The sequence below is a fragment of the Boleophthalmus pectinirostris genome, unplaced genomic scaffold (assembly GCF_026225935.1).
Source record: "Boleophthalmus pectinirostris isolate CB_2022bp ecotype Guang Dong unplaced genomic scaffold, ASM2622593v1 HiC_scaffold_8, whole genome shotgun sequence".
Lineage (NCBI taxonomy): Eukaryota > Metazoa > Chordata > Actinopteri > Gobiiformes > Gobiidae > Boleophthalmus > Boleophthalmus pectinirostris.
Genome location: NW_026571515.1, coordinates 24,548,758 through 24,562,881, shown reverse-complemented (window position 1 = coordinate 24,562,881; position 14,124 = coordinate 24,548,758). Strand labels below are relative to the sequence as shown.

Genomic DNA, 14,124 nt, shown 5'->3' with positions numbered 1-14,124 from the left:
CCCAACAAAAGAATATTTCACAAAACGGCAGCATACAGTACACGGAAGCACCTACTAAAATCATCCTCTCCAAAATAAAGTGTGCACTCATCGCACTTAGCCTTGGGCTTCCATTAGAGCAACTAACAAGTCAACTGAAATAAAGTGATTTAAACCAGATTACACAAGTTTCCTCTTGGCAAAACATCATGGGATTTGGGACACCCATCTAGACTTTTCTTTAAGGTTGGATTTTAATGAGAACTAGCAAAATGCATACTTTTGTTTTGTCTGGTGATGTTGGAGAGATCTGATCCAGCTTTATCAGTTCCAACTCTTATTCCAATGCTATAGCTTCAAGTATCTGCCAATATACCAATACAGGGATTGAAAATTGTATTTACTTCCTTTCAATACAAATAAAATAAGACAAAACCGATCCATATGTGTTATACAGCGGTTTCATTCATTGGCTGCACTGATATTTGGACTCTTGATATTCGATCCAGCTAATTTTTTTGTGCCTATATACAATCCCAATATTGTATTGGTGCATCCCTAGTTTTAAGTATACTTTTACCTATGTTTAATCCTTATGAATAAGCTCTGTAACTCGGAATCAGACAAATAGTTGGAAATATTTACATTCTAATTAAACCTGATCAGGCAATGACATAGTAACTCAGAGTGGTCTAATCTGAACTTTGCGTTGCGTAGGATCTGAAAACAAGAGCGTAGTCTTGGCCAGCACAGCCATTCAGCTCCTGGATGAGAGGAAATCGCCGATAGCTGCGGGTAAGTGCTCACTAAAGTGGCTGTTTCCCCTCCTCTCGCACACTTCTCTACAATTACTACTGTCAGTGTGGGCTCTGCATGCTTCTCCTCTTCTGAGCTCTGCCTTTAGTGCCCACATGCAACAATTCTGCATTGAACACGCTTTTTGCAATCCTATAGCTTCTCAGTCATGTTATGCTTGATGGATTTTATTTTGATGTTTTCTCTGGAGCATTTGGTTTGGTTTAGTTCACATTTATTTTGATTATTTTCAACCTGCATGAAATCATTTATACATGACCATGAATGTTCCTAAAGCAGTGTACCTTTGACATATGCTGTTATAATGAAGATCAAAAATATAGTGATTTTTGTTTAAACTGATTATATTTTGTTAGAAGGAAAATTAAATGGTCAGTTTGTAAAGAATAATACATTTGTAGACTCTCTTGTGAGCTGAATAGACTTTAATATATAACCCAGAGATGCAGCAGAGATATAAGTACTGAGCTCTGACTGAGATGTAGGCTTAGAATGCAAATTGTGTATAGGCTGGTTAGGGCCAGTACTGCCCTGGATCCGTGGAGCTGCAGACTCTAAAGACGCTAACATAACTGGACAAGTTGATGACATCATCACCACGAGCCGCGGGACATTGTTTGAGTCACACAGTAACCCTGCACACGCACACTGCATGTATATGGATGTGGTCACATACCAGGCCACGTGCAGCCCAGGTTTGGCTATGAGAGTCTAACCATATGTGGATGTATATAGTACTGCTAATTATCAATGTGTATGTGTAATGTGCACAGTATCAACCCCCACTTGAACGATTAAACCAAGTTATTCAAGAAGAATGAGGCTGCGGTTTGAAAGATATGAATATATTTAGAACATTAGAGAAAATAAATTTCAGTTATGTCAGTCAGTTCATAAATGTTCAGCTATAGGATCTTAAATATTCCTTTTGAGTAGTGCTTTTTTCTATTTACATAAAGTAATGAATAATGAATATGCTTCACAATGTTTTCCAAATCAGTGCCCAGTTCTTGGATGAAATACAGAAAACACAATAGTCCTCCAACAACACAAATGTCACAGTGGAAGCCACTCTTGTAGACGAATAGTTCAGAGAAAATAGCCATGACATCACTCTAGTTAGTTTGATCAGGAAATCTGAGTAATATAATGACATGATATGCACATTGTTTAAACATGAAAAATAATCCATATATTTGTTTATTTTATAAAATACAGTGATCAATAAAATTACAAATCCCTGAACACATCTTTAGAATGGTTGTTCTGTAGCATTGGCAGGTAGCTTTAAAGTCTTTTTATTCAAAAGTTAATATAGAAGACATCAGGTCTATGTATACTTTCGCATTCGCATTAGTTGCATTATTGCTTCTCTTTATCAAAAAATATTCTCCTTCATTTGCAAATAGGCACAGTCTTTATAAACTCCAAACATGGGTTAGTACAACGCTAATGTAGACACATACACTCCCAGTCAACAGGACACAACTTTAATGACAGCTGCCTACTGCTTTTGTATTTTTTTTCAGGGAACTATCTAGTACATACAACTCTGACTTTACTAATATACCTACAAAGACATCTTATAAATATATAGACCTGTCATTTCTGATATGTACTTTTCAGACAATAATGAAATTCTTAGCTTGACCCATATTATTCCTCACACCAGTCCATTTATATTTTAAATTCATTATAGGTTACCATTGAGTGTTTTCAAAATTATAACCAGATATTTGATATATTTCAAATGCGCATTAAACTTATTTTTTTAAAGACTGTTTTATGTTTACAATATATTCGTGTAGGGTAGTTTATTGTTCTTTTAGGAATATTAGTGATTTCATATTGCCCATTGAACCATAAGTACAGTAGTCAGCCCAGATATCCTTTTGCACCTGACATATTAAATAGCTTTTATAACAAAATGTAAACTTAATGGAGTGACCTGATCAAGGTGAGACAGGCAGTGGATGCAAGCCTTAGTGCATAGTCAGATATTGGTATTTTTTGCTACTTGGAAGTTTTTGCTAAATGATTTGATGCACATAAATAAACATTTTCACTCACTCATCTCAAACACTTAGTATGGCCTCTGTATTGTAGTTTAAAGGGTTCAAACCTGCAAATTCTGTGTAAATTTTTCAGTTTTGTTTTAAGCAATTGCATTTTCCAGTGGTTCTTTCTCATCTGCTGTTGCGTGATCCGCCCCCTGCGCTGCTGCCAACTCCTCGTTCTTCTTGAGCTCTCTCTGATATTTGGCCATGATAGCAGCGTAGGCACAGCCATACACTGCGGCTGCGAGCATCATGAGACACACAATCCCACATACCACTCCAGTTATAATCACCGTAGCTATAGCGTGGCGCAAGTTCACCGGTCTTTGTTTTTGCTTGGCTTCGCACTCAGGCACGTTTCCCCCTCCCCCGCCGCCTCCGCTATCTCCCATGGTGACATGGTGGGTGTGACCTGAGGGGTGGTTGCCGTGGGCGTGGCCTCGGAGCAGCCTGTCTGACTCCAGGTGTTGGATGTTGGCAAATAGGTAGTGGTAGCTTGTGGTCATGCAGGTATGGAAGAGCTGGTATGGGATCTTCTGTAAATCTCTGTTCTTCATCTCATCAGGTTGGGTGCAAAGAATCTCATCTACAGCGCCACCTAGATATTAAAAGTGTATAGTTATAATAATGTGACATATCCTCCTGGGACCTAAAGAAAAAAAGTATATGGCAATATATATATTTTTGTGATTTCTATTTTTATTTTTATTTTAATTTATAATTTTGTAACATGTTCTCTGTAATGGATGCCGGGGGACATTTTGGTGTTAAATCAGTGTACAATGTACAATGTTTTTAGTTTTTTTTTTTAATCATAGAGCTGCTCCACACTAACTACTACTGAGTTATTTTTTTTAAATTCTGGACATGATAGTACCTTATAATCCCCCAGCCCTATTTAGGCAGTGGAACCTAGTCCCCTCATTAAGAGTCTATCTCAAAACACATAAAAGATTGACTGGTTAACTCAGTGTCCACTATAAAGGATGCAAATGAATGGGCCGGGTTTCAGGAGGATATGCATAGTATTACTATGGATAGTACTGTTCCTCGTACTCATTTTATTGCATAATTATACTGAATTACTGTAATATGTTTTCAGAAACATGTCTAGAAACATATCTATTCTGATTAAGATGGTGCTCACTTTACATTCACTATAAAGTCTCACTTAAAAGGCTTTACATTCTTCACTGTTGCCAGAAACTGTTCAGTTAGTGTCTACACCTGCTACTAGAAGGGAACCCGGCTATTTTCAGCAGTACCACTAGAATATTAGTATTATTTTTGTGTCCTTATGTAATCGAGTGGTAGTAATTACTGAATTTGTCCAGTAAGTACTTATGTAAGTATGTTTGGGTTTGGGCTCGATACATGTTTATAAAAATATCTCAACGCCTGTCAACTGGCACATCCTGTAAATGCCCTGTGACAGTGTACTAACTAAGATTCCACTTTTATAGACAATGCACTAATCCTTCCTATAATCTCAGTGTATAATGAGCTTCTTGTATGATATGATCAGACACGTGTCAGCTGAATCCCTGGAGTCAAATGACTGAGGAACATTGAGACTCCACAAGCTTGCCTGCACATACCGTAAATCTCCTCTTTGTTACTCTGTACCAGTTCTGCTGCAGTGTGTACCCCGTCACATGCAGCCTACTCTCTGCCTCTGTGATTAACTCGTAACTCTGCATTAGCTACCCATCCTTGTATCTGGCAGCATTGTTCTGTTTTCCAGTAATTAGAATTTTCAGCCATCATGTCAAGCTAAGCGGGCATGTGGGAGGGCAGCCAACCAACTCTTATGTGAGCTTGTGAACCTAGCGTTGACTGAGCAGTGGGTACTTTGTTATCTAATGCAGGCTGGGGTTGGTGCGGCATGGAAATGAAAGTGGATGGGAATTTAACTCCTAATCCTTCTTACAGACTCTCTCTCCTCCTGGTTGGACTCACCAGTAGAGTTGGATGAGCTTTAACTGTGCCTATGGCTGTACGTCTGTGTGTCTTTTGTACATTGCATTTTTTGCGGTAGCATTTAAACATAAAGATCAATTATTTGTCGTCACTTTTTTGGATTATAATGAAAGAAATTTCTTGTTAGCCCTCCATCAAGTACGTTAGAATGGAATGGTGATTTGGGGTTTGAGTTTGAAAATAATATGCACAGGTCCACATCAAAACTACAGTTGTCATGTGTGTTGAGCTAAAATGAAACTGACCTTTGAAGAGGTAGGTCTCGAGCCAGAGCTTGAGGCCTATGAGCTGACAGTCACACCTCCAGGGGTTTCCTCTCAGCGTAATACTGTTGATGTGTTCCAAGTTCTCTAGCAGGGAGCGCTCTAGTCTGATGAAGCGGTTATGAGCTAGGCCCAGGTGGCTCACGTTCCTCAGGCCTTCCCCTATGGCAGTGGGCAAACTGCCCAAACTGGAATAGAGCACAGGGACTTCAGTTAATACAGCATCAATAGTAGGTTCCCTAAAACTTCCAGTGGCCCTTTTAACTACTAAAAAGTTATTTATTAGGAATGCCTATCTCAAGAAATATTGCCTTAAGTTATGGTTATGATTTGCATTTCATTAATTGAAGCATACAAGGATTTACCTTGAACTGACCAGGACTTAACTAGTGAAAACTCAGTATATCAAAGCTAAACCCGAGCCAAGACTAAAAATGGAGAAAACTGCAATTTATTTAAGAAGAAACGCATACCACATATATAAACAAGATTGTTCTTATCATTGATCTGGGTGCTTGCAACATACCTGTTGTGTGATAGATCCAGGTGTGATAGTGATCGCACTGGACCCAGTAGCCTCTTATCCAGCTCTCGGAGGCTGTTATGGGCCAGACTGAGGCGCTGGAGCGTCCTCAAACCTAGGAGAGCTGTCGGGGAAATTGTCGATATGGAATTATTTGACAGATCCAGAATTCTGACAAGAGGAATGTCACGGAATGCCATTGAGCCCAGTCCTCGGATCCGGTTGTCCTGCAGATAGAGTTCTTGTGTATCTGGATGGAGCCGCCTGGGAATGTCATAGAGGCCGCGTCCACGGCAGTCCACTACTTTGGTGTTGCTGTTGCAGGTGCATTCTTTGGGACAGGCAAGAGATGGAGCGAGGAGGAGGGGAAAGAGGGCCCATACCACTGCCACTACAGAGAAACCAGAACATTTACCCACAGATTTTGAACACTTGTTGTTTACATCTTAATATTCACACCACTATGGCTATAATATTATCTTTCATTAAGAGTGAGATCACGAAACAAGTGATTTCAAAGTGAATTGTCTCTATAAACTTTTTGATGACTGTAAAATGATAAATTTACTGTTTACTTTCATATCTAGTTGAAAAAAAAGAACAACAAAAAAACATAAAACCTTCAGGTGATGTTGCCAGACCTTTAAAAAGCCCTCCTATGTTGTGCAGGCAGCTTTATCAGCTAGTTTCTGCTTTTTGCTGATGTCACCTTAATGATATATAGCCTACAGAATTTTGTGATGCTTTGTGAAGTCAGCCTTAATAAATAACAAAAAGCTTGTGTTGCAGTCATAGACTACAGGATACAAGTGGATTATGGAATGTAAAGGCATATTTTACTCAAACATAATTTACTGCCATTTTGTGAGTGATTCCACATCTTGTTCTCATTCATCCTTTATTTCTATTTAATAAAGACCTTTATGCAAAATTCTTTCCTCCCACCCCTGTTCAGGAGTGGTGACCCCAGATAAAGACTGGCCCCTCACCTACTCTCCACCCACACACAGAGCCATACACAGCAGATACCACTGTCTGATAGCCTTTGAGATGTCTATTCCATCTGGAACATTGCAGTTGTATTTTTAGCATTGCCTGGGCTAGCTTCAGGCTCAATGAACTGCAGCTAAGCCTGAGAATGCAGCTAGCCCCATACACATGACGTCTGAGAGAGAAATATAATATTTTGTCTGTAGATGACCTCTAGGAACAGATCAGATTGTTGAAGTGTATTTTCATATCAAATGGCTGTAAGATTTTAGCACTAAATAATCTAAATGTAATCACGAATGGCAAATGTCATGATAAGGTCATGTTTACAATGGTCAAAATGCTTATGACTTTATAGGTGCACAATTCTGTATTACTTATCATGAATACGATTGTGATGGAAGAATAAATGTGTTTCTGTAGATGCCCAGTGCCTTTATAGTGTGTACTGATTTCCCAAAATTATTTAGCATATCAGTTTCAAGTGGGATTGCCACCCTGAAGGAATTATGATGATTTGGGACTGGCACAAAGATTAGACTATCTTGTGATCAAATATGACTGTACTGTGTTTCATTTCATACAACTGGAATTCATTTCATTACATGGTACTACATAATCATCATTCATTAATTATTTCATTAATTATTTACATAGAAACAGTCGTGCATAACAGTTAACCGTTAATCTGGTTAATGAATTATCGTGAATAGCAAAGGTGCCAGAATTTTCTTAGTTAAAATATACAGTATATTTTGTAAAAAAAAAATAAAAAAAAATACTTGTTCTTTATTTATGAGGTTACAGGTGTACATTCATGATTTGCAGGTTAGAAAATAACTTGTGTCTCAGGTGTTGGTTAACACTGACACCTGAGGCTTTTGTTTTTGTTCTATGTTGTTATTTTTTGAGCCAAAAAGAGAGAAAACATCAGTTCAGAGCATGGTTGACTAGAAATGTGATGTGCTGCTGTGTAAAGCCGTCTGTTAATCACTATCCTTGTTAACTAAATGAGAATGCATGTAATCAAAGGTGCCAGCACATATGTGCATTCAAAATAAACATACAAAGCATACCTACACATATAACACAACATTAACAGGGCATCAGCTCACTGGAGCGTGGTAACAGCCGCTCTAGAATGAGGTCAACACAAGCAAATAGCTTTTTCACTGTTGTGTCCCTTCAGCACAACACAGTCAAGCTTGTCAAAATGCCCAAACAAATTATGTAAATCAGATTAGTGCCTGTACGGGTGAAGGTGCTGCAAGTGGGACCTAAAGCTGCACATTAAATCAGTCACAAGTGAGATGCGAAATTTACTTCACATATTGTGTGTTAAAGCGTAAAATTGTTAGTTCATTGTTTCCTAGTTACACAACAGATCAGCCTACATAGTCACAAATGTACAATGCACATGCAATATTGTTCACATCCCTGGTGACTTACCTCTCATAACTGCCAATCTTAGGGCAAGCAGCTTAAGCCCAATGTCGTCTTAATTCCCTTTTTTGAATTTGGGTAATTGTTGTTGGTTGGCGATCCATTAGTCGTTCATTTCAAAGATGTTGCCTCTGGAAAGCTCTTAGGATCCTCAACCCTGTTCAGGCACCCATGTTGTAACCCCATTGGACTGGTCAGGTCAGAAGGCAGAGAGCATGATCCAGCCAAGCCAAGCAGGCAGTCTGGAATGACTAGGAGTTAAAGCAGCGCTGCCTCTCTCTCTTCCTCTCTCTCACTCCTCACACTCTCCCCATTATAATTTCTTCTTTTTTTTTTTTTGTTCCTTCCTATTGAAATTCACTGCCTTTTGATGTCTACCTCAAAGCTATACATCGTCCCAAGTGTAAAGCACGTGTTAGCGCTACCAGTGTGACGTCCCCCGGTGGACAGCTGAACCCCTAAATCTCTCACACTCCCAAGATCTCCTATTTCTGTTGCAGACTTAAACAAGACAAATATAGATCGGGATAGCAGTGTGTCAACACAAATACTCAAATGGTTGGACAGGCATTGCAGCAGCGAGCTCAGTTTTGCCAGCGTGCCATGTCGCACTGGCATGAAGTGATTATGCACAAGCCATGGGCAAAGGAGAAGGGGGGAGGGGGTGGTATAAGGGTACACGGTAATACAACACGCACCAAAGCACAAAAACACACACAAACAGGGTACAGTGGCACTAAGCTGTGGCAGCTCATGTGCGTGAGATGTTTGTGGTAAATGAAATGACAGTTTTTATGAGCTGCTGGGTCACTTGAAGGAGAGCCACCAAAAAGGATTGAGGAAAAGATTAATGATCAAATTATATCAGCAGTGAATATGATCATGTTGTCACACTGACCTTGACTTGTTCCTTATGTTGTGTCCTTCGTCCTTCTGACAGGGCTTATTATTCTAATGTACATTGTGCACAGCCATATTGTATTAAATTGATTTATTTTTATATTATGCTTCAGCCATACAAACCTTGGAGAGCATTTTAGCTTTAGTTTATAAGATATGTCTAAAATATATACAAATCCAGGGATAGTAGACTTCTTGTGCTTGGTTCAACCCCAATTAGAGAGTTGCATTCAAAGTGTGAAGGGCAGCTGTAGTCATAAAAATGTCTATGCAAATTCTATGCAAATCATCACACATCACATCTGTGGCAAGCCAATGTTGAAAAGGAGACAAGAATAGTGGCATACATTTCAGTCAATTCAAGACCACAAAATATCCTGCCTACTGTTGTAGTATTTTGATTAGATTTTTTATCTCTGCTAAATTCATCTGAAAATATGCTATGAGAATTGCACTTGTGAAAAGCCCATGATTTCTCGTGATTTTTCTGTAAGATAATTATGCAGTTTTCTTCTGTTAACATGTGGGAGTGTCCTCAGCTGACTGATGCGTCAATAAAGTGTGACTAACTGCACTATAATTTCCTCAGTATTTCGCTTTCATATTTATTGTTATGTGCATACTTTACAGCTGATATATGCATGTGTCTAACCTATGACTGCTGAAAGAAATAAAGAAATATCAAGAACTAGACCACCAAATAAAACACCTTTCCCTCAACCTTCCACCCACACAAGGCAATAATAACCATATATATAACAAATAGTTCATTAACACACCTAACACATGTAATAAGACATAATAAAAAATAAGTATAAACCATGGCAGAATTGTGTGTACAGGACACTGTGAATCTAAACTTTGAAAGGATTCCCTCTGCTTGTTGAGTCACATTAGTGCAACAGTATTCTTCTAGTGTGAATGTAAAGGTCAGGTTTTGTACCGGGGGCATTTCTCAGCCTTCTGTTGGGCTCTTCTTCCAAATGTTAGTGCTCTCCCTGACACAGTCCACCCTTGTGTTTGTGTCCGAGGCTCTTCTCTGCACATGAGCCCATCAGCCCTCACAAATCAGTGTGTTTCTCTGAGAGGGCAGCGAAGCGTGGGCCTGCCCCCAGAGGTGCGCTACTGCTCCAGTCTGAGACAGATGCATCAGACAGCACAACAAGGCCCATGGTTTAGACAGGCTGTTTGTGGCAGACCATACACCTGCTTTTGCCATTCACATCATGAGTTCATGCCTCTATTACAGGTGTGCAAAAATGTAGAAATATTGATATATCGTATTGTTTAATGTGGTGATACAGTAAAGATATCGGGGGCTATTGTATTGATATATCGCCAAGAGTATTTTTTGGTAAATTTTACTAAATAATTTTGTTACAGAGCTACAGTTTTGTTGCTTGTTCAGTGGAGGGAAACTTGTTTATGCAACACATTTGACATATTCGCTGTTTTGATGAGTAAAATGGGAGTGTTTAATTTTAACTTTGCACAAGAAGTGGTTTGACAAAGACTTTTGTCATCACAGCTATGATTTAGCCATTATGTTTTATTGAATCGCATTGAATCAATAATGAAATCTATTGTATCGCATTGAATCGTATTGAATCGTATTGAATTGTAAGTCCACTGTATCAAGATACGTATTGTATCGTGGCTTATGTATCGACGTATGTATCGTATTGGCAGATTCTGAATGATATCCAGCCCTGTTTTCTATTATGCATTATGAAATTGACTTGCAATTTACCAAAACAAACATTAAATATATCACAATATTAGTTTCTGTTAAAAGTATTATTATTCAATTCTGTTTAAATACTAACATTTTAATAATAAAAAAATGTTAAAAAGTCTCAATAATCAACAATAGAATTTTCATTTCATCGTTTTGTTTTAAATAAACCATGTGGTCTTTTAGCAGCTCTGATAGGTCAAGATCATTTTAAAACTATTCAGAAAAGGTCCAGTTTTGTCTTTGTCCAAATGAGTATTTAGTTTCAGCACTAGTTTTAGTATAGATTAGTATTTATTTATTGATGTATTTGACAACTCTTTAAATTAAAGGTTACAAACTTGTGAATGATTGTGAATCTTAACTTATATATGCCCTATAATGTGACATCCTACTTCATAATACTCCCTTTGATCATACTCATTACAGAGCATCGCGTTTTCCCTTGACTATAGTAGTAGATTTTGAAATATGAATATATGAAAGGGGATTTATGTCTCTTCATCTTTTCAGTTCATCTCATGACACACATATTTCCAAGTTCTGGGGAAATTAAACAGGATTCAACATACTACAGTATTAAAATGAGCTTTAGTCTTTTTGTTTTAAGCTGAACTCCCCTGAGCCACTAGCACTGAACTTTTACCTGCTTCTATAACCTAGAGAAACAACATGAAAAAATCCTTTGCATTAGTCTGGTGATTGTCTAGATCATGGTACACTGGCAGACTAAATAGATTAAGGGCCCATATGCAATTTTCTAGTTTTGGTTACAATGCCATTTCCTCAAAAAAAAAAAAATAAATAAATAAAATTGTTTCATTCACATGTTTAATTAAATTAAATTAAATATAATCAATCAGTTAAGATACTGTCCCACTTTAACTCTATATTTTAATAGAATTTGAGTTTGTTGTTGAGTTTAGTTTATTTTCTTTGGTCAGTTAACATAATGATACATTATATTACAATGATTTAGTACAGAAATGATGCATATCACTAAAGTTATTCTACAGACCGAAAGGGTTTAGGCTAAAGTTTTAACACTTATTTTGCTAAACGAACTTCTAACATACAGAACAGGATACAAGACGGCAGAACTGTTTACTGAAAACAACACAAAACTCCTCTTTTAGGAGTGCAGGAAAGAATACATACCTAATTTGTTTGGTATACACACATACACAAGACAGACACACAATCTAATACATATTGATGTTCGTACACACACACACACGCACACACGCACACACCCAAACCCATGTACACGTTAGCATTAGTATTCATACCTATTGGTTTATAAATACACAGGCACTTTGTATAATTGAGGGTTATAGTTAATCTGTAAATTGCATGAGAAAGATATAATAATAATAATAATAATAATAATAATAATAACAACAATAACAATAATAATGGTTATTATTATTATTATTATTATTACATTTATTACTATTATTATTACAAACCCTGCATATATAGGTTAAGTTCTTCTATCAAAATCATTCTGTTCTACCTAGTGATGTCATGCTTTAATACAGGAAGTGCGCCACTGTGTTTTTTACTCTAAACACCTTTGCTAGAATTATTTGGATAATTTCAGCCCTGGAATTGCCCATCTCTGCTGAACAAAAGGTAAAAAATAGTTGTTTACTTCAAAAATACCACTACATGGCATCACAAGGTGGAACAGAGAATTTTGAGCTTTGGGGATGCAGACAGACACAGTAAAGGATTACTCATAAACATGTGTGAATGAAACAAAACACAACTCCAGGTATGTTTTTGATGAGGTAACAACATTATAACATTGCTAAAAGCTCATGGAAGTCAATTATGTGTAATATAAGACATTTAATGCTTGGGGTTCAGACATTTAGATGTTATTTTAAACATACAGGACTTTGCAGTGATTCAGAACAACAATTTAAGGATCTAAATCTGACACTGCTATATTACAATGTCACATAACAGCTTCATTAAAATATCCAAATTGTATCCCATACCATGGCTGGACAATTTAATTAGAGCATAGATTCTATGGTTTTATTTTTTACTCTCTCTGCTACCATGTGTAATAAAAATAGATTTGTATTGCTTGTTTCCAGTGCCGTTGTCCATGCCTCCTTATTTAGTCTATTATATCAAGGTTGTTGTATGTGGGTGAAGAAAAGAGAGGAGAGATGCTGGCAAATGATCTGACAAGATAATCTGCACCTGTTCCCCTGGGCTTGGGCTAAAACAGGACACTGCACCCCACTGCCTTTAAACACTCACTAACAACAAGCCCACTATTATTCAGTTCGTCCAAGTGCAAAGTACGCTATGTCTGTTGCCCATGTTTACTTTGGTAACCACCCCTTGTTCTCAATGAGTTCCAGACAACTTGCTACAAAAGTGGTCAATAATTCAACTTTTTAGAGAACTTCAAGTTAACTCAATTTATCATAGAAGCAATAGACCTGCCTTTGTATTGCAGTACATTGAGTTAGAACTGGTTTGGCAAGGAATAGGCCTGATACTCGATTTAAAAAAAAAAAAAGTTTTTTAAAAATCTTTATATAGACAATGTGTAGTAATTTTCTACACAAACAATAGTATTTTATTTATATTACTAAAACTAAAACTTTTCAGGAATGGTAATGTTGTTCTGTTGTGTGTGTTTTAGTATTGATACTTGCTAAATGAGTATCTACCAGTAGTTTTAAAATTAGTTTTAGTATCAGTTATGATCTGATTTTAAACATTTTGGACAACCATGCACCAATGTGTTCATGACTTTAAATAAAAATATACTTTTTCAACACTGTCTTCTTTTCTTCCAGCTGTGGGAATTCAGATGAAACTGGAGTTTTTTCAGAAGAAATTTTGGACGGCCAGTAGACAGGTAAGGGCATTTTTACCACACTGTCTTACTGATATTGTACCAGCTAAAACTTCAAATTTTTCTTGTAGTGTTCAGCTTTGGATAGAAAGTGCTCTATCAGTTGTGATGATGAGGTCTGTATACCTTTAATAGTTACTTTTCCCATTTAGGTCTTCTCAGCAAGTGTACCTAATTTGTATTCATTTATTTGTTATTCCCTTTTTAACAGAACATTAACTGCTACCTCATAGACAATAATGGCTTCATTCTGGTAGCAGAGGATTACACATTGGTAAGGCTAACTACATGTAAAATGTTTTGTTTTGGATTGTCCTCATGTGTTATTTTACACCACATTCAAGAGAATAGTACTGCTGTATGCTTAACTGTCACCAGCCATCTCATCACTCTGGCTCATCCCAAATATCAGACCTCTGGCGGTCTTTGGCCTTGGTGGTCTCATGTTCTTTTCATGCATCTCTCATAGTTTTTGTTGTGCAATTTAGACTCTTAGATTATAGTAACAGTGGTGTCTGCATAATTCACAACACATACAGTTTACACATTAGTTT

At 37.3% G+C, this 14,124-nt stretch overlaps 2 protein-coding genes across 2 annotated transcripts in view; one reads left to right on the top strand and one right to left on the bottom strand.

The window, feature by feature from the left end:
• The window catches only part of cacna2d3a (calcium channel, voltage-dependent, alpha 2/delta subunit 3a), a 117,515-nt gene that overhangs the window by 92,324 nt on the left and 11,067 nt on the right, over positions 1-14,124 (top strand). The window contains exons 25-28 of the mRNA XM_055165906.1: positions 697-774; positions 13,512-13,573; positions 13,642-13,686; positions 13,782-13,844. Of these exons, the coding sequence (XP_055021881.1) occupies positions 697-774; positions 13,512-13,573; positions 13,642-13,686; positions 13,782-13,844 (248 nt within the window). The remainder of the gene's footprint in view (positions 1-696; positions 775-13,511; positions 13,574-13,641; positions 13,687-13,781; positions 13,845-14,124) is intronic.
• On the bottom strand, positions 1,625-8,539 carry LOC129412441 (leucine-rich repeat and transmembrane domain-containing protein 1). The gene is made up of 4 exons (XM_055166429.1): positions 8,058-8,539; positions 5,622-6,009; positions 5,078-5,283; positions 1,625-3,450 (listed from the first exon to the last, which is right to left on the bottom strand). The coding sequence occupies exons 1-4, from the start codon at positions 8,062-8,064 to the stop codon at positions 2,951-2,953; spliced, it is 1,101 nt and encodes a 366-aa protein (XP_055022404.1). The 5' UTR covers positions 8,065-8,539; the 3' UTR covers positions 1,625-2,950.

Coding starts and splice junctions, on each gene's coding strand:
- LOC129412441 (XM_055166429.1), bottom strand. Junction 5,284..5,621: donor CTGGATCTATCACACAACAG/GTATGTTGCAAG, acceptor GCTCTATTCCAG/TTTGGGCAGTTTGCCCACTG. Junction 3,451..5,077: donor CGAGACCTACCTCTTCAAAG/GTCAGTTTCATT, acceptor TTTAATATCTAG/GTGGCGCTGTAGATGAGATT.